Source organism: Mustelus asterias, chromosome 16, assembly GCF_964213995.1.
Source record: "Mustelus asterias chromosome 16, sMusAst1.hap1.1, whole genome shotgun sequence".
Classification (NCBI taxonomy): domain Eukaryota; kingdom Metazoa; phylum Chordata; class Chondrichthyes; order Carcharhiniformes; family Triakidae; genus Mustelus; species Mustelus asterias.
The window spans coordinates 67,456,281-67,479,906 of NC_135816.1; the positions used below are offsets into that span (position 1 = coordinate 67,456,281).

Here is a 23,626-nt window from a genome sequence, read left to right on the forward strand (position 1 = left end):
CCACTGTTTTCTGGGGGCGAGAATTTCACAAACTAATTGATGCTGGATAGGCCTTGAAGCGTTGCAGTAGAATTCCCTGCCTCTGACCTGCTCTTGTAGTTATGGTATTTAAATGGTGGCCCAGTTAAATCTTTGGTCAATGGTGATTCCCCAGGCTATTGATGATAGGGTAATCCTGTGGAATGACAAGGAAATGTGGTTTGACTTTGTTTTGTTGAAGATGTTATTACTTGGTGCTTGTGTGGCACAAATATTACTTGGCACTTATCAACCAAATCTGAATGTTGTCCTGGTCTTCCTGCATGTGAACAGGGACTGCCCCATAATATGAGGACTTGAGACTGTGTTATGGTATGGCAGGTGATAAGTGCCAGACTGTCCAAATCCCAAAGGGAAACCTGGAACAAGCTGCCACACCAGTTTTCAATTTTCATATTATATGGAGGTATCTGAAGTCAAGATTAGTAAATTCCAGACCACTTGTAAAGATTTAAAATTTAACGATTTATTGAAAGAAATCAGAAAAATAACAGTTAAATACACAAGAACACCTTTACACAGTTAACAGTACTTTTATAAACATTTTCTAAAAGACCCTGGCTTAAATAAGCTCAGAGCTAAAATCCGCTTTTGATGGAAACAGTCCTTTTAGATTTGAAATCTGTAAACTTCCAGTAACATTACCATACAATGCCCTGCTGCTCTTGGGGAAATCTCATATAGGCTCTCCTCTCTGAGGGTAGTGGAAAATTAATGTTCACAGGTATGGGTCCAATACACTGTCTTGTTCATGATCTCACAGCCACACACAACTGCCTTCGGTCTCACTTGAAATATATTCCCTCCCCCCCTTTGTTCTTCTACTCTATTGTTTCAACAAACCTTTTAGAAGTTCCTCTTCCCAGAATTGGTCAACCTTTTTAAAAGTTACTTTATGACTGCCATATTTATAAAGTAAGCTTACTGTTTTGCCTCGCACATTTCCAATCTCCCAATTGTATATGTTTCCTTTGGAATCCAACAGTCAATTGCCTGCCTAATGTGAATTCCTGGTCATACTGCTTCCTGGACCATCTGTCTATTGCCATTTCAACCACTTGCCTTCACATCTCCTATATATTGTTTTGAACTTTGCATTCTAATTTTCCAGTTTAATTTAACCAATCATACCATACCAGGGCGGCATGGTGACACAGTGGTTAGCACTGCTGCCTCACAGCAACAGGGACCTGGGTTCAATTCCAGGTGACTACACATCCTCCCCATGTCTACATGGGTTTCCTCCAGGTGCTCCGGTTTCCTCCCACTGTCCAAAGATGTATGGGTTAGGTTGATTGGCCATAGTAAATTGCCCCTTGGTGTCACAGGGACTAGCAGGGTAAATAAGTGGGGTTATGAGGATAAGGCCTGGGTGGGATTGTGGTCGGTGCAGACTCGATGGGCCAAATGGCCTCCTTCTGCACTGTACAGATTCTATGATTCTAGTCTGTGATTCTATACTCACATATATCAACTTCTTTCCTAGTATATGACAATATGACAATAATATTGCAAAAAATATTAAGAATTCTTATTTTCCACAATAATAGAACTGTAGAACTATTAATGGACCATCCCCACATCTGATCTTATGATAAGAAAGATCATTGATGAGGGAACTGCAGAGAAGTTTGGGCTGAGGAAACTAGCCAAGGAATTCCTGCAGTGTTGCCCTGAGACTGCCCTTTATTTGTGCTAGCTATAAATCTATCCAGTGGGAAGTTTTTCTCCCCTGATTTCCATTGAGTTCGATTTTGCTGGGGCTTCTTGATGCCACATTCAGTCAAATGTTGTTTTGATGTCAAGGGTAGTTACTCTCACCTCGCTCCTGGAATTCAGCTCTTTTCCACATATGTTAACCAAGGTTGCAATAGGGTCTGGAGCTGAATGTTGGTGCAGAAACCAAACTAAGCATTGATTGGCAAGTTATTCGGTGAGTAAGAGAGATAACACTATTAATTATACCTGGCATCACTTTGCTGATGATTGTCAATAGAAGGATTGGGCAGTAATTGACTAGATTGGATTTGTCCTGTTTTAGGGGATGGGATGTGTTAGGAAATGTTTCACATTGCCAGTGTTGTGGCTATGCTGAAACAGTTTGATTAGGGGGTGCAGTTACTCTGGAGAATGCCATCACCATGATAGCTGGGATTTTGGAGGGACCAATGGCCTTCACTGTATCCAGTGTGCTCAGCTGTTCCTTGATTCAAGAAGTTGCTTCAAGACTTCCAAAACATGTGAGAGAATAATCTGCTTGGCATAAAGATGGATGCAACCATCTCCCTTGTCTTTTACACTCATTGAGGATGAGGACATTCGTACAAACAGATGAATTATGAGCAGGAGTAGGCCACTTTTTTTTTCTTTTGGTACCTTTCTGTACTTTAATTCTAATCAAAAAAGCCAATTTAAAGAAAGTCCAAACATGGTCCCCACATGAGGAACAAACCAGATCCAAGATGAGACATTGCATCCCATCTTGGGCTCAATCAAACAAACTCCAAGCTGACAGGATGAGGCATTGCACCCCATCCTGGGCTTGATCTAATGCTTCATCTTAGCCAAAAGGCCGAGATGGCTGAGATGGCTTTGAAATATTGCATCAGGTAAAGCCATGGTTTAACCTCATTGGCTACCCTGATCCTTTACTCTACCCTAGCCTGGGCAAACCACGATCACAGGAGTCAGCATACCCCCAGTGCAATGGGCTAGCCTCGTTCCCTGCCTGATTATGGTTTATCCCCTGCTAGCTAAGTATGCCATTTGGCCCTTCTAGCCTGCTCCACCATCCAATGAGATCATGGCTGATCTGATTGTGGTCTCAAGTCCACTTTCCTTCCAACCCCCTATATATACCCTTTGACTCCCGTATAAATCAAGAGTAACTATCTAACTCAACATTAAAAAGGTTTGATGATCACTGGGGAACAGAGGTCCACAGACTTATGTGCCTCTGAGAAAAAACATTCTCCTCATCTTCATCTTCAATGGGAGACCCTGTATTTTTAAACTGTGCCCCCTTAGTCTAGTTTCTCCCACAAGGGGAAACATCCGTACAGCATTCATCCTAAATGAGTGGTCTTACAGCAATACTGGGCAAGAAAAATGAAACTATGATAAGGGTATATTGAAAAGAATTGCCTCTGCGTCGAACAGCAGTTGGTATGGATGAGCAAAGGCAAATTCTGTTTATTTGAGCATATTGAAAATAAAATCTATAATGAAAATCTTTCTAAAAACTAACTCTGAAATAATCTTTCAACAATGAGCTTTTAAAATGACAGTTAACGTTTTGAGTCCAATATGAATCTTCTACAAAACTGGAGTTTGTGAAAGACTGGTCCTTAAATGTCCTGTTACCCCATTTGTGAAGTGATGGATGCATGTGCTAAATTTGGGAGCTTCCTTGAACATATATCTCTGCAGTTACAGCTGCTATCCTATGATGTGAAATGTTACCGCACCACCAGAAGGATGTCGATGCTTTGGAGAGGGTACAGAAGAGGTTTACCAGGATGTTGCCTGGTCTGGAAGGTATTAGCTATGAGGAGAGGTTGGATAAACTCGGTTTGTTCTCACTGGAATGACAGAGGTTGAGGGGTGACCTGATAGAGGTTTACAAGATTAAGAGTGGCATAGACAAAGTGGACAGTCAGATGCTCTTTCTTAGAGTAGAAAAGTCAAGTAATAGGAGACATAGCTTTAAAGTGCATGGGGAAAAGTTTAGAGGAGATCTGTGAGGCAAGTTTTTTCACAGAAGGTGGTGAATGTCTGGAATGCGCTGCCCGGCGAGGTGATGGAAGCCGGTACGATAGCAGCATTTAAGGGGCAACTAGGCGAATACATGAATAGGATGGGAATGAAAGAATACAGACTCCGTAAGTGCATACGGTTTTAGTTTAGGCAGGCATAATGATCGGTGCAGGCTTGGAGAGCCAAAGGGCCTGTTCCTGTGCTGTACTTTTCTTTGTTCTTTGTTAACTCTGTATCTCTTTCCACAGGTGCTGCCAGACCTGCTAAGTTCATCCAACATTTCTGTTTTATTTCAGATTTCCAGTGTTTTGCTTTGATCCAATTTGATTTAGACGTTTGTAATGCCATTCACATAACTATTTACATCCAGAGCTTAAATGTTCATGCGTAACAATTAATAAGGCAAGTGAAACACGGTTACTGTTATTCATATTTCCTGATAGATTTTTTAGACACTGTGACTGAACACTTCTATTGTTGCTCTATTAATGATCTGATCTTAAATTGGAATCATAGGATCCCTAAAGTGCAGAAGGAGGCCATTTGGCCCATCAAGCCTGCATTGACAACAATCCTACCCAGGGTCCTATCCCCATAACCCCAGGTATTTACCCTGACACTAAGGGACAATTTAGCATGGCCTATCAACCTAACCTGCACATCTTTGGACGCGAAAGGAAACCAGAGCACCCAGAGGAAACCCACGCAGACACAGGGAGAACATGCAAATTCCACATAGACAGCCACCTGAGGCCGGAATTGAACCCAGCTCCCTGGTGCTGTGAAGCAGCCATGCTAACCACTGTGCCACCCTTCAATGAGCTCAAATGAGATTTTGATTTTTTCCCCTTCTTCCTCTCCAACAACCTTCCTGTTACTAGTTCTGGATTACAACCACATAAATATTTACCATTAATCTACTGCTTGAACAGATGTTCCCACAGTCCAAAAGACATGCTGATTAGGTGCATTGGCCATGCTAAATTCTCCCTCAGTGTACCTGAACAGGTATCGGAGTGTGGTGACTAGGGGATTTTCACAGTAACTTCATTGCAGTATTAATGTAAGCCTACTTGTGACAGTAATAAATAAACTTTAAAGTTCCCAGCAAGAGTAGCTGGAATGACAATGCCCCTTCTTTCTAAACAAAAGACTCCAGTCTCTCCTCCCTATTCCATTCACTGCCCCGGCTGCGGGTTCGGGGAGATGTGCTAGCATTCACCTAATCCCAGCTTCAATCCTACATCCTATGCAGCAGCCTAGACTAATTCCCCAATATTGTCCATCTCTATTTCTATCTCGCCCCCAGTATCTTGGAAGGCCCTCCTTGCTGATATACTTGCCTTTCCTAATGTCGCCTTCACACCACCATAACACACCACAGGCTCTCCCCCATCCCCCCCCACCTGTCCCCAGCTTAATTGCCCTTAAGGAGGTAGTGGCGGTGAGTCGTCTTCTTGAATCATAGCAGTCCATGTGATATGTGAACATCTGCAGTGCTGTTAGGTTGGGAGTTCCAGAACTTTGACTCAGTGACAATGAAGGAACAGCGATATAGGTCCAAATTAGGATTGTGTGTGGTTTGAGGGAAGCTTGCAGGTGATCGTGTTCCCAGCATCAGCTGCCTCTGTCCTACTAGGTGGTAGAGGACTCGGGTTTGAAGGTGCTGTCGAAGGAGGCTTGGCGAGTTACTGAGGTGATGAAAAACCTCTTCATTCAGTGAGTGTTAGGAACTGCAGTGTGGTACCTGACAGTGTGGTGGAGGTGGCTTCAATAGAGGCTTTCAAAAGAAAATTTGACTGTTTTTGCAAAAGTAAAGTAAAGTAAAAGTTTATTTATTAGTCACAAGTAAGGTTTACATTAACACTGCAATGAGGTTATTGTGAAATTCCCCTAGTCGCCACACTCCGGCTCCTGTTCGGGTCAATGCACCTAACCAGCACGTCTTTCAGACTGTGGCAGGAAACCGGAGCACCTGGAGGAAACCCATGCAGACACGGGGAGAACGTGCAAACTCCATACAGACAGTGGCCCAAGCCAGGAATTGAACCCGGGTCCCTGGCACTGTGAATCTGCAGTGCTAACCACTGTGCCACCATGCCACCATAAAAGAGAGAATGTGCAGGGTTAAGGGGAGAAAGCGAGGGAATGGCATTTGGTGAATTGCTCATTCAGAGAGCCAGTACAGACACGATGAGCTGAATGGTCTCCTTTTGCACTGTAACAATTCTGTGATTCATATACTTTTCAAATTATTCTCACAGGCATCTTGTTTTGCATAAAACCTCCACGCCCCAATCCTTGGTAATCTCCACTGACTCCAGTGTCTCTAAAGGGATGAATTGAAAATCCACCTTTCAGAAAGCTCTGAGCTTCTTTGCTGGGGCTTGGATAACCCAGCCCCTGCCATTTGTACCTCAAAAGCTGCTCTTTGAAAATCAAAGCTGACACTCCAGTACGGTCCAGAGGAAGTGCTGCACTTTCAGAGGTGCTGGGCAAGATTTTATGGCCTCGCTCAGGCGAGACCAGAAACTCATGCCTGAGGTCAACAGAGATTTCTGTTGTCAGACCCTCGCCCGTGCTGATTCCGTCTCGGGCGAGGTGATAGAGTTCCAGTGGCTGTCTTTAAACTGTCTCAGGTGGATGTAAAAGATTCCATGGTACTATTTGGAAGGAGAATGGGGAGTTATCCCAGAATGTCCTGGCCAATAGTCATCTCTCAATTAGCATCACACACTCAAAAAAAATCATCTAATCATTGCTACTTTGTGGACTTCCAAGTTTAAGTTTATTTATTATTGTCACAAGTAGGCTTACACTAACACTGCAAAGAAGTTACTGTGAAAATTCCCCAGTTGGCACACTCTGGCGGCTGTTCAGGTACACTGAGGGAGCATTCAGCACTGAGGCAGCAGCACTAACCACCCTGCCGCCCTCATTATATAGTTTCCTACATTACAACAATGACTACACTTCGAAAAGTACTTCAACAGCTGGAAAGCACATTGAGAGGTCCAGCGGTGCCCTGAAGCGTAATTTCAATGTCAATCAGTTAGTTCGTGCGAATTTCCACTTCTCCCACTCAACATAATATCATCTTGCCCTGAATTTCCGAGGCTCTCTCCCTCAACCTTGCTCTTGCTTTCCCAGCTTTAAGGGTCTCCTTAACCGTCCCCCCTTGCTTTTCGGCTGGGCTATGGGATCATCTCTTTGCTGGGTTTTTCTTCGGTGACACAAGTGTATAAAAAAGAAAGTTGCTGTTACTGTCTTACCTTGACTAAGGCTTGTTTACAAAACAAGTGTTCTGGATTGTCATCGGGCGGTATGAGGAAATCCGAACTGTTTGTGTGTGCGTGATGTTATTCACAGCGAGCGGATGCACCCGCCTGGAGATTCTTTTCAGTACAAAGGCTTCTTATTTTGTACATCCCAGGAACCGCAGGCTTCTATTCTAATCAGGAAATTGTGAGCGCTCTGATCCCAAGGATCATTTAAGAAAATATACGGAAGTGGGTCAGAAACATCAACATTGCACATTGTTAATAACACAAGGTCAGTGTATTAAGCCTTTAGCTGCCGAAACTCCGAGCAAGGAGCAATCAGCCTTGCGGCGAGTTCTGCTCCACTCAAATGTGTTTATTTCCAATGTTATTATCCAGAACGCAGAATAGTTGTGTGCGCGCTTCCAAATTGATTGGAAACAAATTAAATGCAGCGTTAATGTTACACTCACACTTTTTAAAAAAAACTGGGGCACACTTTAAAAAAAAGTGTGCCCCAGTTTTTTTTAAAAAGTGTGAGTGTAACAGTTTCCAATCACTTTTTTAAAAGTGTGCCCCAGTATGCAGGCAAACTCAATTTAGGACCTATACCGACTCCCCATCCCCATCTCACACACACACACACAACCCCGAGCCTTCGCCAGCATTGAAATGATGTACTGATTTTTAACAAGCTTACAGCTATAATTAACACAAAAGATAAAAAAAATCTACCTATTGTCCTATTTCGGATTTGGAGTTATGACCTTCAAGTGATTAATGCAAAACAGAGTCAAATGTACGGGTGCAGCAGCGGGAAGTCTTGTTTCAATTCGGTTCTTGATGTAAATAAGGCAAGCTAAAAAAAACAATATCATCAGGGTATCGTCAGCAAAGATCTGGGCAACAAATGCTATGTCTTAAGTTGGGATGTGAGCTACTGTGATTCAGTGACTTCAATCTGCCTTCCTGCGGGAACACACTCTCTCTATTTCAAACTCTCATTATGACAGATAGGGAGAGAGAAATATCCCTGTCCTTGTTCAAGTCGAATACTGGTTGGTTGGCCGATTAGGTTGACGTCAGGGTCTGGGAGCTTTGTAAAGGTTGGGTGGGAAGAGAGAGAGGAACAAACTGCCAGAGTTATTCAGGAGCATTGGGGAAACCCCCTCTCCCTCTTCCCTGCTCACCCTCCAACATACCAACCCCTCCCAGAGTGAGGGGGGGACAAGAGGCAGAGAGGGGGTGCCACCCAGCTGGGATTGTAGCAGCGGATCCCTCTCCCCATCCGCGGGGGGAGCTTTGATCCCTCGATGCCAGCGTTCAGAGCAGGAGGGATGGAGGAAGGGGCGAGGGGGAGGAGGCGAGTGTGGCTGCAGGCGCGGCGGCTGAAGCCAGCAGAGCTGAGAGGTTGCAGAGCGGGCCGGGCAGTGTGATGTGGACATGGAGGAGGTTTGCGGCCAGCCTGCTGACAACCGATCGGGAGAGGGCAATGGCACCGACTCTGAGAGGCTGCTGCCCCCTCACTACAGCCCGGCGGCCACTGCCCTGGTCAGCCTGGTGGTCACCTTGATCATCCTGCTCACTATGGTGGGCAACATCCTGGTGGTGGTGGCTGTGTTCACCAGCAGAGCTCTGAGACCCCCCCAGAACCTATTCCTGGTGTCTCTGGCCTCGGCTGACATCCTGGTGGCTGCCCTGGTCATCCCGTTCTCCCTTGCCAACGAGGTGATGGGCTACTGGTATTTCGGGAGTGTTTGGTGCGGGATCTACCTGGCTCTCGATGTCTTGTTCTGCACCTCTTCCATTGTGCACCTCTGCGCTATCAGCCTGGACAGATACTGGTCAGTAACCCGGGCGGTCGAATATAACCTAAAGAGGACTCCCAAACGCATCAAGTGCATGATTGGCATAGTGTGGCTGATCTCTGCTATCATCTCCTTCCCACCTCTGGTCACCATGGACAGCAGTAAGCAAGGCTGCTGTGAACTCAACGACGATACCTGGTACATCCTGTCCTCTTGCATCGTCTCCTTCTTCGCCCCTTGCCTGATCATGATCCTGGTCTACTCCAGAATCTACAGGGTAGCCAAGCAAAGGACCTCGGTGGTGTCGGTGGCCAGGAACGGGGTGGAGAGGCAAACCTCGCATTCGGAGACCTGCTTCGCCGGCCAGGGCAAAGTGGACCCCGAGAGCCCCAGCAGCCAGAGTTCGTGCAGCAACCACAGACAGGAGGAGCTGGAGGACATCGACCTGGAGGAAAGCTTCTCTTCGGAGACGAAGCCCAGGGGCTCCAGGGGCCTTGACCCCAGCAAGGTGCACCCGCCTGGCTCCTGCCCCCCGGCAGCCCAGCACAACCGCTTCTCCTGGGCCAGCAACAGGGCGTCCCAGTTGTTCCTGGAGCCCAGGAAACGGCCCGTCTCCAAACTCAGCAAGAGCAAAGTGGCTCAGCTGAGGGAGAAGCGCTTCACCTTTGTCCTGGCTGTAGTGATCGGGGTCTTTGTGCTGTGTTGGTTCCCCTTCTTCTTCACCTACAGTCTGAAAGCCATCTGCAGGGAGAACTGCTCCGTGCCAGACCCCCTCTTTAACTTTTTCTTCTGGATTGGCTACTGCAACAGTTCCTTAAACCCCATCATCTACACTATCTTCAACAGGGACTTCCGAAAGGCCTTCAAAAAAATCATCTTCAAAACCAATAAACGTCCCTTGTAATAGTCGTATGTAAAATCGGATGTGTTAGGTGTGTATGTATGTGTGTGCGTGAGTATTATCATGTGTATTTGCTGTTTATCTATATATTTAGACAGTTAAAAAAACGCTCATGTTAAAATAATAAACGTTATTAACAGATAAAAATGTACCTAATCCTGCATGCGATTTTTTTTTCAAAGACAGCGGGCTGAGAATTTGACTTTTAAGTCGGTTTTGTATCGGGACTGACTGACACGAGGCACCCACATTTCAATTTACGCCATTGCATGGTGTATCTGTATTGAAAAGAAAATCTCCCCAGCAGCTCCTTTTCAAAGCAACGGTGATAGACTGTTAAGGGATTGTGCGTGGGACAGATGTGTAATATGTTTGAAGAGAAAGCATGCCGAGTTCTTGTACAATACCCACCATGGATTATAGCAATGCTAATTAATCATACATTCTAATAATGGGTTACCGAATCCTTCCACGATGCTATTTATGATTCACCCTTTCCTAGGGATATCAGACTACTAGCAGCTAGTGTCAAAATGAATTTGTGCTGAAGTGGATTTATAAATGTTTGGACATCTGTCATGTATGTCAATCAACAGATTGCTGTTAGTGACAGATATCACTGTGCCCATGTAAGCCACATTAAGTAAATTGAGTTTTCACAGTACAATTAAAAACAATGGGATAATAAAGGGTTTTCCCTCTGAAGCTACAAGATTTTGAAATTAGTTATTATGCTGTGCATTGCTAGCCATAGCTTAACATATCCCTTTGAAACACCTTAATGACTGTTAAAGCTCAATTAAGTTAATTTGTGCAAATACATTAAGCTCCCGCACAGAAATATTGCACAGCATAATTTCCAGCCTCCAAACTATGACTTGCGATCCTGCTTTACTTACAGGTCAGTTGGCCATTCCCTTTCTCAATTATCCTCAATCAGAGTCTTGTCTGATTTAAATTAGATTTTCTTGCTGAAGAACAGCACTTGCAAAACCTTAAATCCGTAATGAAATGTGACTGAATTGTAAAATGTCTTGTACAAAGCAACGTTCCCTGGAGCAAAAGGGTGAACATGTCCTTATGTTATCTGATTGGAGGGAAAAAAGAAAATTGGCATCGTAAGTGTTTCAGACTGTCAGCTTTTTTTGACATGTTTTCAGATTTGCCATTCTCCTGATTATAAGTTTCCACAAACAGGCACTGCCATTCATTGTAGCTTCAACCAATTATGGGGATTGGAGCTTTTGTAAAACAAAAATGTTTGCTGATAATAGCAGCGACACGGTGGCACAGTGATAAGCACCGATGCCTCAGCTCCAGGGACCCGGGTTCAATTCGGCTTCAGGTGACTGTGCGGAGTTTGCACATTTTCCCCGTGTCTGTGTGGGTTTCCTCTGGATGTTCTGGTTTTCTCTCACACTAAAATGTGCGGGTTAGGTTGATTGGCCATGCTAAATTGCCCCTTGCTGTCAGGGGGATTAGCAGGATAAATACATGGGGTTACGAGGATAGGTCCTGAATGGGATTGTTGTCAGTGCAGCCTTCATGGGCTGAATGGTCTCCTTCTGTAGTGTAGGGATTCTAAAATTCTAGTCTATAGTATTTTGTGTTTCTGGTGTGCAGTATGCTCCAACTATGCAAGTGCACTCAATCTGGACAAGTCGAATACTTCACATGTTAACACAATGATTTTCATTTGTATCAAGCAACGTCCAATTTGCAAAACTTTTCACCTATGTAATAGAATCCATCAGCACACATCTATCAACGTAATTTTGGTACCTTGCATAGATGCTAGCATTAAATTCATTTGGCTGATCGTACATCATTGAAGGTGGCCAAACAGATTGGGAGAGCCATTGTTAAAGCATACAATACCCCAAGTTTTATTAATAGGGGCATAGAGTATATGAGCAAGGAGGTTATATTAAAATTATAAAACATTGGCTTGACCTTAACTGCAGTATTGTATCCAGTTTTAGAAAAGATGTGAAGGCATTATATGGAGTGCAGAAAAGTTTCACGAGAATGGTTCCAGGGATGAGGAACTTCAGTAATGTGGATAGATTGGAGAAGCTGGTGTTGTTCTTCTTGGAGAAGAGAAGACTGAGCGGAGGTTTGACAGAGGTGTTCAAAATGATGAGGGGGAGTAAATGCTGTTCCCATTGGTGTAAGGATCAAAAACAAGAGGGCGCAGATTTAAGGTAATTGGCGAAAGAAGCAACAGAGATGTGAGAAACTTTTTCACACCCTGAGTGGAGAGGATCTGGAATGCATTGCCTGGGGGTTTGGTTCAGGACGTTTCAACCAAATTAATCAAGATTGAATCAGATTATTATCTGAAAAGGAAGAGTGTGCAGGGTTGCAGGGAGAAGGTGAATGGGGGAGGAGGGAGAATGGTAAAAGGCTTATTGCTCATTCGGAGAGCTGGTGCAGACACAATGGGCCAAATGGCCTGCTTTGTGCTGAAACAATGCTGTGATTCTGTGATGAACATATACTAAAATATTCAATGAGGAATTTGTGAGGAACTTCTTTATTCAGAGTGGTAAGATTGTGAAACTTCGAACCAATCCTTCCTGATTGAGGCAAATGGCATCTATTGCATTTAAGGGGAAGCTAGATAACTATGTGAGAGAGAAAGGGATAGGAACATATTTTGATGGGATGAGGAGAAAAAGGATGGGAGGAGAGTCTTGTGGAGCATAAACACTGGTATAGAGCAGATGGACCACAGGGCCTGTTGCTGTGTAACAAAATTCAATGTAAATGTATGTACCTAAATATGTTGCAGAATTTAAAAGCATTCTTGGTGTTTCTCCAAGGAGCTCAATAACAGTATGACAGAAATCCAACTAATCCTTAAGAATTAAAATAATTTTTTTCCCTGCCATCAACGTCAAAGAGGATTAGAGTTTAGGGAGACGGCATGTATATATTTCCCAGGTGCTGACTGTGTAAATTTACTACACCAATATCAGGTTCCCAACTGTCCTTGTAACAAAGTAGCTGTGGATATTGACATCGATGCTGAGATTGGACGTTGGGGTCTAGTGCTGCAGGAGGGGAATGGTGCTGAAAAGGAGGTGCAGGGAAGGAGGTGATAATGAGGAATCATGAGACTCAGAAAGAATTTGCATATATGACATTTTAGAGGGAGATGAAATATGAACAAGTTTTTTTTTAAAACCCTCCAGTCTAATCACAGCAGATTTGGTTCCTGTTTTCTTTCAGAAGATTCTTGGATTTATTCTGTGAAACCTATGCAGTGATGAAGACTTTTCACACAACAATCTTCTGTGCGATTTGTTGTTCATGTGTCATATTTGTTATCTACAATTATGGTTTGGCTCTAAACCCGCTGTCAGTGACATGAGGCAACAGTATAACAGTGAAAATATTAGCTGTACAAAAATCTGGCTGTTCAGTCAAAGTCCCAAGTTAATTCCTTTAGGATATTTGAATTGGCAGAATTAAAAACAGGCAGAGGCAGAAAATATTAACTGCTGGTTAATATCTAGCAAAATAATTAGCATTTTTGTGTCTGCAACAAAAATTGCAGAGAAATCAAAACCAAGTATCAAACATTTAGTGAAAATCAGTGAAATTAAACACTCATGATAATTCACTTTTTCATTTGAAAGTGGTTTATATAAAATGTATTTTTGGTTTTAATAGTCTGTCTATTAGACAAAGGCAAGAGTGGTTTGTAATTGTGACTCATCATTGAAATGGAAGAGGTTAAAGAACAACAAAATGGGATTGAACCTGTTGTGGACAGTTGACATGAAACAAGCTATGGAATTATTGAAACAGCCTGACATTGCTGTGAAATTACCTTTACAGTGGTATTCCAGATTTAGAGCAGGCTTACGAATCAACAGTGAAGGAATAATCATTGACAGTGTAATGGAGTAGGACGTTCTCTCAAAGAAAGTCATGTGGAAGCACATTATCTCTCTCCACTGCACAGAATTGAAATGTATACGGATTTACATTTCACATTCAACTCCTGCCTCCCCACAAAAAGATTAAGTTTTCTACCTGTCACCACAGAATTGGTAAACCATCTCTGCAAGACTTTGTCCAACATGGTCAGAAAGATTGCAGCATATATTTAGTATATCCATCATATCTGTCTACTTATTTACCATTCTGTCCATAAATCTGTCTATCTGCATTTACTTGACAATTCTTTTGCTTCCTCATTCTTCACTTACCTGCCCACTGATCAATGCATACATTTTTTCCTATCAGTTTGCATGCCTGTTTATACTGCTTTGGATGTCAGTTCATCATTGATCTATTTACTTCTATGTTGTCCCACTATCTGTGGGTTTAAAGTTACATCTAATTTGAGCACACTTCTAATGCAAGCAAGTAACCCAGATTCAAAAATCTTGACCCCAGCACAAAATGCTTTCTAATTCCCAATCCTAAATGTCTGGTGCATTCAAGCACGAGAGAAACTTGAAAATATAACAATCAGTGTCGACAATGTGTGCAATTGAAATATTCAATGACTATCTCTTCTGGCTGCAGTGTGTACGAATTGTGACCCACCTCTTAGCAAATTCAGCTGAGCTGTAAAGAACATATTGCAATACCATTACATCCTTGTGCAGAAACAGCAATCATGATAGTCGGATGAGCTATGCTAAATGAGGAAGGAGTTCTAAGTAGCCTCTGTCACTTAACGGCAGTAGTGTTTGATTGTGCGAAGAAGGATTCCTGATTATGCAATTGTGAGTCATCAGTACATAATGTGCAATAGACACTATGCTGTGAAAATGATCATGTTTTAATTTCAGACCTTAACTTGTGCCATTGAGTTGAGAATTGTATCAACATTTTTTTATCTCTATCATCCTCATCAGTGCTTATTTTCTGTTACGTAATTTAAATGTTTAACAGAGGAGTATATTGCTCACAGTGTAAACTTTCTAAAAAGGAAATTTCTGCTGCCAATGGTGTAACTTAGTTATTCCTTGTCATAATTTAGAATTGCACATTGAAAGCACATTGAGAGTAGCTATTTATGTGCCTCTATGGTGATTTATATGTATAAGAAGTAAGTTAATGTCGCAGTAGAGTCAGAATCTCACCTGAGGAAGGTGGCCCACACAAATTGCTTGTTTTAAAACTATTAGAAGTTTAACAACACCAGGTTAAAGTCCAACAGGTTTATTTGATAGCAAAAGCCACACAAGCTTTCGGAGCTCTAAGCCCCTTCTTCAGGTGTGAAGAAGGGGCTTAGAGCTCCGAAAGCTTGTGTGGCTTTTGCTACCAAATAAACCTGTTGGACTTTAACCTGGTGTTGTTAAACTTCTTACTGTGTTTACCCCAGTCCAACGCCGGCATCTCCACATCATTAAAACTGTTAGACAGCAGCTCAACATAATGACAAGGAGAAAATTAAAAACAATGGTAAGTAGAGAGATATCTCCCTTATGAGGGATTGATTATGAAACAAATCAGTAGGATTTAACAGTCATTACATTGACTATTAGGTTTGTGCCACAACTATTTATACAATGAGGTCCCAGCCCCAGTTATCCTGCTAGGGAGAGGCATTGGGCATAAGTGCTTCTCCATAGGAGAGAACCCAGAATCATCTCTGAACCCCTCCTTCACACGTCTGAGCAACCAGTTACAGAGCAAGTATTCCCATCCAAAGTCAACAGATGGTTTGGCTTCACTCAATTGCAATTAAGGCTTCCCTTGATTCAATTAAAGGTTATGATGTGGAGATGCCGGCGTTGGACTGGGGTGAACACAGTAAGAAGTCTCACAACACCAGGTTAAAGTCCAACAGGTTGTGTGGACCTGTTGGTCCACACAACCTGTTGGACTTTAACCTGGTGTTGTGAGACTTCTTACTCAATTAAAGGTTACCAGATTACTCACGGATGTTTTGACCTTTTTCTTTAAGTACTTGCATAAATTGAGAGGTCGGTAGCACAATGCATATTGTCACAGATGATGGAAAGAGATAGAAAGAGTGGTAAAGAGTGACAGAACAGATAGTTATAGATACAAAGTGAAAATTAGAAAAAAACACTTTCCATCAAAGTGACTTCATTTTTTCAACGATTCTGCAATACATTGTCTCTTGGGTTGGAGAAGTAATGTTTGGTGTGCAAAGATCAAAGGCTTAAAGAATTATAATGCTTGCTGAATGAAATTCTAGATCAGCACTATAAACACATAACTTCTTTGTGGACAGATCTATGTTAAAACAATAGATGTTAAGATTAGCAAATCCTAAATGTTAGATTTTCATCAGCAAAGTTCCTGCCTCCCATCAAAAACATTATTGAAATTGACTGTGTGATATCCCGTTTGTGCTATAATGCTCGCATGGCACCTTGAAGAATATCTTCAGTTATTACCAACGTTGAAAGCAAAAGATTGCAATTTCATACACCAGAGTCCTGCTGATCCAGGAGATTTGCTAGGATTAAACTAAACGTTCACTCCAAGTGTCCTTGTTTATCTTGAGGTAAGGACATCCTTACTCTCAGTCTGCATTCTGCCACAGCCCACCAGTTGAGTCGAGAACTGTTTATTTTCACTGACTATCCATCCATTCCTGAGCATTTTTAATAACTTTGTTTGGCCATGTTTGAATGTTCATTATTTTGAAAAAGGAACCGGCTGGAAATATCAAATCTCTCGTGCTTTGATTGCAATTAAAGTTTAGTTGCCTAGAGACCATCTTTTATGTTATTAATTGCTCAAATGTCACAGCTAGTGTCTCCAGCAGGATTATTACACACATGTGCACACCAGCTGGTGGAGATGCTTTACAAAAAGCAATATATATTTCCTAAGCCATTTTGTGGGCAATACTTCACTGTGAGAAATGGATCTATGTAAGTGAAAAATCACAACCCACCAGTGATGGGCTGTGTTATTATGCAGGTATCCTGCAAAGGAATTGATGGTTAATATTTTGTGATGTTGATTCTGTTCCATCATAAGAGCCAAGATCCATGACCTCTGCCAGACAGCATTATCCATGAGTTACAGTCTTTGCCCAGTTGTTCCAATGTGTCTTCCTCACCTTACTGGTTCCTATTGCACATTCATTAAGTACTGGCAATCTTTACGATGCTCAAGTTATGATGAACGGCACTTACAATGTTTATAAATTGACACCCCATCCACTACATTAAACATTATTGTTACAAAATATTTTAACAGTCATTACATTGAATATGAGGTTTGTACTCAGAACTATTTCATAGAATCAATAATCTTAGAATCATAGAATCCTACAGAATGGCAGAAGGAGGCCATTCAGCCCATTGAGTCCGCACCGACCACAAACCCACCCAGGCCCTATCCCCATAACCCCATGCATTTACCCTATCTAGCCCACTGACACTCAGGGCCTTATTTTACCATTTTAATCCTAAGTGCTGGGCAGACTTGAAACTGGGAATGTTTCAGATCCAACTTTTAGACCCGTTCTCAGGCGTCCCCATAAGCAAACTGCCTGAAACAATAGCAGCGATTCTGCACCATGCTGCAGAAGCCTGTGGGTGGGGCTAAATGCACCCAAAACCGTGCAGTTCCGATCGGAGCCTACAACTGTGCATGTGCAGTAAAGAAAATGAAAAACGCTCCCCTGCCACATCACTCCCGGGCTGGATAATGCCTCCCCCCGGCCCTACGGACATTGTCCAAGCCCCACAACATTACTGTCCCCCTTATCCCCCCACCCCCACGCCACCCAGACTGATCGCGGCCCCCTGCCCCCTTCCCCCCCCACTGATCGCACGCAAAGTGGCACCGTCCCCCTCTTCCCCGCACCGATTACATGCAGAGTGGCAGTGCACCCCTCCTTCCCCCCCCACTGATCGCACGCAGAGTAGCAGGGGACCTCCCTGCTCCCCCGCTGATCACATGCAGAGTGGCAGCGAACCCTTCCCCCCCCCCATCGATCACATGCAGAATGGCAGTGGACCCCCCATGCTCCCTGCCTCCTTCCCTCCCCACCAAAGAGCCATTTGACCTAACTGCCTCCCCCCCTCAGCAGTGAGCCATCTGACCCACCTCCCTTCCCCCCATCACCGATCTGAGTCAGAGAGCCACCGGAAGCTCGGAATTTACCTCCTCAGTAGCTGGAACGCCCAAATCGGACCTTTGCGGACCATGTCTGTTTCATGCCAAATCTGGATGGGCAAACACGGTGGTAAAGGGGGAAGTGCCGGTAAGTTTGGGCGTGCAGCCCGTTAAGTCAATTTAAATGCATGCAAATGCATTTAAATTGTCATCGCGCCCGTTTCGGGTATGTCCCGATGATGGCCATTTTCGGCCATTGGTAAAGGGGGAACAGGCGGGCGCAGAGACGGGCGTGGATCATGCTATTCGCCTCATGTCCGACTTTATCAAGTTTTTGCACCCGTAAACAGGCGCAATCTGATGGTAAAATCGGGCTCGAAGGGCCCTATTTTACCATTTTGATTCTGTGTGCTGGGCAGACTTGAATCTCAGAGTGTTTCAGATCAGACTTTTAGAACCGTTCTCCGGCGCCCCATACGCATTCTGCCTGAAAAAAAATCAGTGATTCTGAATCACACTGCACAAGCCTGTGGGCGGGGCTTATCACACCCGAAACCCTGCTGCTCCGATCGGCGCCTCCAACTGCACATGCTCACCAAAAAAAGATAAAATGCTGCTCCACCACCACATTGCACCTGGGCCAGATAATTCCACCCCCCACTGGCCCCACAGACATTGCCCCACCCCCACAACATTGCTGATCCCTTTATCCCCCCACCCCCTCCACCACCCAGACCGATCACGGCCCCTCCCCACCATTCCCCCAACGACCTCAGGCAGAGTGACAGCGGACCCCCCCCTTCCCCCTCACTCATCTCAGGTAGAGTGGCAGCAGATCCCCTTTTCCCCAACTGATCTCACGCAGAGTGGCAGCAGACCCCCCCCTTCCCCCTCACTCATCTCAGGTAGAGTGGCAGCAGATCCCCTTTTCCCCAACGACCTCAGGCAGAGTGGCAGCAGAGCCCCCCCTTCTCCCTCACTCATCTCAGACAGAGTGGCAGCGGACCCTCCTTTCACCCTCACTCATCTCAGGCAGAGAGATCCACCCTCCCCCATCCACCCTACATATATCAGGCAGGGTGATCCCCTCACCCCCACCCCGGACCCTCCCGCACAAGGCCCCCATCTCCTCCGGACTCCGATGGCTGTGTGACACCTCCCTCTCTCTCTCCTGTCCCCAATCATTGAGGCACTCATCCACCCGCTCCCCTCCCCATCAGCACACCTGCAAATGCTCACTTGCCTTCCCCTCAATGCTAACAAGCAAACGGCATGGAACTTGCTGGAATGTTCTGCCAAACTGCCTGCAGCTGATCTGCCCTAACGAGGGGCAGCTCCATTAAAAACTCAATAATGGACAGGCAGGCAGGCATTCCTGCACAAAATGTGTGCACGACCAACCCCCTGATTTTCTGAGGGTGACCTGGGGAGGCTGCTGGATGCAGCAGGGGTGAGGCGGGACACCCTCTTCCCCCCAGGAGGACGCAGACCAAAGGGTTCTGATGGAAATGCGGCCTGGGAGGAAGTCGCCGCCTCGGTCAGTGCCAGGGCACTGGACCCCCCGAACTGGGAGGCAGTGCCGGAAAAAAGTCAATGACCTCATCCGTGCAGCAAGGGTAAGTTCTCAACCCCATCTAATATCTTCCCCCAAATCTCCCCCAGATCCTCCCATCCCCAGCACCCTGCATGCTTCCAGCTCCTGACCCCCAAGTGCCTCCTTCCTTTCCCCCCAATGAGCCCCACTGTGCTTTCCCTCTAAGGGCCACCACCTGATACTCTGCACGAGTCATGTCACCATTTCTTTCATGGCTCCTTCTGTCTCCACAGGAAGACCGAGCACAACACCCATGGGAGGGCAAAGACAGGGGGTGGTGAGCCAGGCCTCCAGGTCCTCACCCCCTTTGAGGAGCGGGTGTTGGAGCTCTCCAGAGAAGGGGAGATGCGGGCTGTCTGCGACAGCATGATCAGGCTGCGTCAAGACGTGAGCACCTGTCATTCCTTCAATCATTTTGAGGCAACTTCTCGGGGGCACAAGTTTCGGGTCTGAGGGGCAAGGTTTAAAGGAGATGTACGAGGCATGTTTATTTGCACAGAGAGGGTAGTGTGTGCCTGGAACTCGCTGCCGGGAGAGGCTGTGGATGCAGATACGATAGTGACCTTTAAGGGGCATCTTTACGATGTGAATGGGATGGGAATAGAGGCGTATGGTCCCCGGAAGGGTGGGGGTTACAAATCAGATGGGCAGCCTGGTTGCTACAGGTTTGGAGGGCTGAAGGGCCTGTTCTGGTGATGTAATTTTCTTGGTTCTTTGTTCTATGTTCAATGGAGACTTGTGAATCATATGTTTGGCATTTCATATTCCTCTCCCTGCCTTGCACGTAACCTTGTGTCCTGTGTTGCAGGGACAGATCCAGACGCCCCGGGGCCTTCTGGACTCCAGGCCCCTGCTGCAGCTCCCACCCCTCCTGGTCCAGACAGCTCAGATGAGTCCTCAGAGAATGCGAGTGAAGGGACCTCCAAGTGTGGCACCGTTTTGGTGTCAGCTGTCCCCTCACAACTCACCATCCCACATACTGACATATCGGTGGGTCCAGTTAGTGGTGAGGCTTCTGGTCACTCTCTGGTGAGCACGACACATCTGATAATGTACATCAGGTGGAGGAGAGAAGTCCGAGGCCCCAAGCATGCGGGGGCCTGCTGGAGGCGAGGACTCAGCTGGCTCCAGGCTACATGCTGGTCCTCTGAAATCACTTCTCCCTCAGCTGCTGGAGATGCAGCAACAGAGCCAGGGAACGCAGGAAGGGCTGACGGCTACACTAGACCAATTGCAAGGTTGTTGGGAGGAGTCCCAAAGCTTTCAGGGGAACCAGCTATTGCCTGTCTTGCCTGCTTCCCAGGCCAACACTGCAAGGGTGGCGTCTGCAGTGGAAAGCCTGGGACAGGGGATCCTCACCATGAGTGGCAGGCTCCAAGCAATGGCCGAGTCACAGCAGACCACAGCAGAGTCCCAGAGGGCCACGGCCGAGTCACAGCGGGCCACAGCTGAGGGACTGAACAGGCTTCTCGAGATTCTGCAGCCCATGGCTGACAGGCTCGAGAGCTTGCAGGAGACCCAGTGGGAAAGCGCTGAGGCACAGTTGGCTATGGCAACAGCCGTTGAGAACATGGCCCAGTCTCAGAGGGCCACAGCTGAGGGCTTGCAGAACACGGCCCAGTCTCAGAGGGTCATGGCTGAGGGCTTGCAGAGCATGACCCAGTCTCAGAGGACATTTGCTGTGGCCATTGGGAGATGGCCCCTGACTCAAGTGGCCATCACGGAGGGCTCAACCACCATGGGTAGGACACAGGTGGTCCTCCAGGACTGGCAGTGCCAGGTGATGCCGGAGCTTCTGGAGCTCACTGCAGAAGCACCGCCATCCCATTGAATGACCTAGGTGCCCACAGGAACTCAAGGGAGGAGGAAGGGCTTGAGCCCATGCCGGAGTCTTCCAGCCAAAAGACTGTGGCTACACCTTCTGACTCCGCCTTTCCTGACACTGGAGCATCTCAGGGGCAGCGAGATGAAGAGGGTGTCATGGAAACATCCCAGACACTTGGAAGCAGGCCAGGGCCCTCAAGGTCCAGACCTCCAGCAGACACCAGCCATGCGCATCACAGGCCACGGGGCGAGGTCAGCAGCTAGCCCCCTCCACCTCCGATGTACATTCTGGGGAGTCACTGAGATGTAGTGGTAGGCCAGGTAAGGTTAGGAAGTTATAGTTGCACTGAGAAGGCACGGTAAGGGCTGCACTAGTTACAAAGATATTTAAGCACCTTAACATTTCCTGTTCACAAGTTTTTATGTCACAACATTTTATTTAAGCACCTTTATTGTAAATAAATATTTTTTCACCACCCAGCTGCGACTAATTTGTCTAGATTATGAATCCTCTTCCATTGATGATTGCCTGAGGGATGCTTCATGTTGATGTCAGTTGGGGAGGTCCCTCAATGCTGTGTCACTGAGAAAAGGAAGGCATTGGTTCTCCAGACCCCACGAGTGATTCCCTCCCTTCGACCACCCTACCCGTCCTAGGGCCCTGTATGGGGGTTTCAGATCCCTTACCCACTACATAGACGTGGGCCCAGGTTCCAGCGTGCATGCGGAGCTCAGATAGGAGTCAGACTAGTTTGCACCAGGGCATCATCATAATGGTGCTTAGCAAGTCATCATCACCCTCCTGCCTGCTAAAAAACTTGCTAACGCAGAGTTCCCAGGCCCACCTCTCTGGTGTGACAATGTGCAGGATATAGAAGGAATTTGTGGGGGGGAGGAATGGAACCTACAGACACAAACCCCCAGCGAGTCAACCGCCTGGTGATCAGGGCTCCCTTGCCGCCCTCGCATGCCTCATTTGGGCTGCCAGCCCTCGAGCGCCTGATTGGTGTTCCTCGGCGTGCTCTTCCTCCCCTTCCTCCTCCTCCTCCTGCTGGTCATCCTCCCCAGCAATGGCCGACTGGTCAGCCTCCACGTCCTCCTCCGCCTCCAGGAGGTCACCTTGTTGCCAGAGCCGGATTGTGCAAGGCACAGCACACCACCACTATGCGGGAACAGATCACTGGACTGTATTGGAGGGCCCTGCCAGATTGGTCCAGGCACCGGAATCGCATCTTGAGAAGCCCAGTGCACCTCTCCACTATCGCATGGGTGGCTACATGGGCCTCAATATAGCGGGTCTCCGCCTCAGACACAGGCCTCTGCACAGGCGTCATCAGCCATGTCCGAAGCGGGTAACCCATATCACCCAGGAGCCACCCCCGCAGCCTGGGCTCCTCCTTGAATGCTTCTGTGATGTCCGAGCTCCTGACAATGAAGCTGTCATGCACGTTGCCTGGATGTCTGGTGCAGACGTGCATGATGGTCATATTATGGTTGCACACTGGCTGAACATTCAGGGAGTGGAACCCCTTCCTATTTTCAAATCTCTGCGGATTCTGCAGGGGACCTTGAAGGCGATGCAGTCGATCGCCCCCTGCACGTTAGACATCCCTGCAATGGCTGCAAACCCTGCAGCCCAGGCTTCCTGCTGCGCCTGGTCCAGGTTGAAGTTGATGAACTGGCCAGCCCGGGCATACAGGGCTTCAGTGGCCTGCCTCACACAGGTGTGCACGGCAGATTGGAAGATGCCACGGACATCTCCGCTCGGGGTCTGGAAAGAACCAGTCGTGTAGAAGTTTAGAACAATTTGACAGCCGCTGAGAGTGGGTGCCCCCCCCACCCCCGCACCCGCCACGTTCTGCAAAAGGTTGCACAGGTGTTGCACTGTCTCCTTTCGGAGTCGGAGACGTCGGCGGCACACGGTGTCCGACATCTGCTCGAAGGACACTCGTGCACGGAACTGCCGGGGTCTCTGCTCCCTCCTTCTCCTACAGCAACCCCCCCCGCCCTCCCCCCTTCTAGGTGGATGGCGGCCACCTCCTGCCTCTGGTGGTCATCTCCCTCTGGTCCTGGAAGTGGTAAGGCCCGGGCCTCCTGTGCCCGCAATTGTTCCTCCTGCTCCTCCTCCTCCTCCTCCTCCTCAGCTCCAGCAGCAACCATAAGGATAGCTGGATCGATTGGTTGCATAGAAAAAGCCATGTTGTCACTCTGAAGTTGGTTGGGGGGGGGGGGCGGGAGTGGGGGGGGGGGCGGTGGCGGCGGAGCGGGGAATGGAGAGGAACACATGTAGAGGTTATGGAATGCTACTTGCCCCTAGCACATCAACAGCCACTATCCATACCCTCCAATTCTCCCAGCCACATGCTCCCCACAA

General features: G+C 46.5%; 1 protein-coding gene across 1 annotated transcript; it reads left to right on the forward strand.

Annotated features, from left to right (window-relative positions):
* The first annotated feature begins 8,185 nt into the window (after positions 1–8,185).
* LOC144505233 (alpha-2Db adrenergic receptor-like) lies at positions 8,186–10,700 on the forward strand. The gene has a single exon (XM_078231246.1). It carries the CDS (start codon positions 8,499–8,501, stop codon positions 9,765–9,767), a length of 1,269 nt encoding a protein of 422 aa, XP_078087372.1. The 5' UTR covers positions 8,186–8,498; the 3' UTR covers positions 9,768–10,700.
* The last annotated feature ends 12,926 nt before the right edge of the window (positions 10,701–23,626 follow it).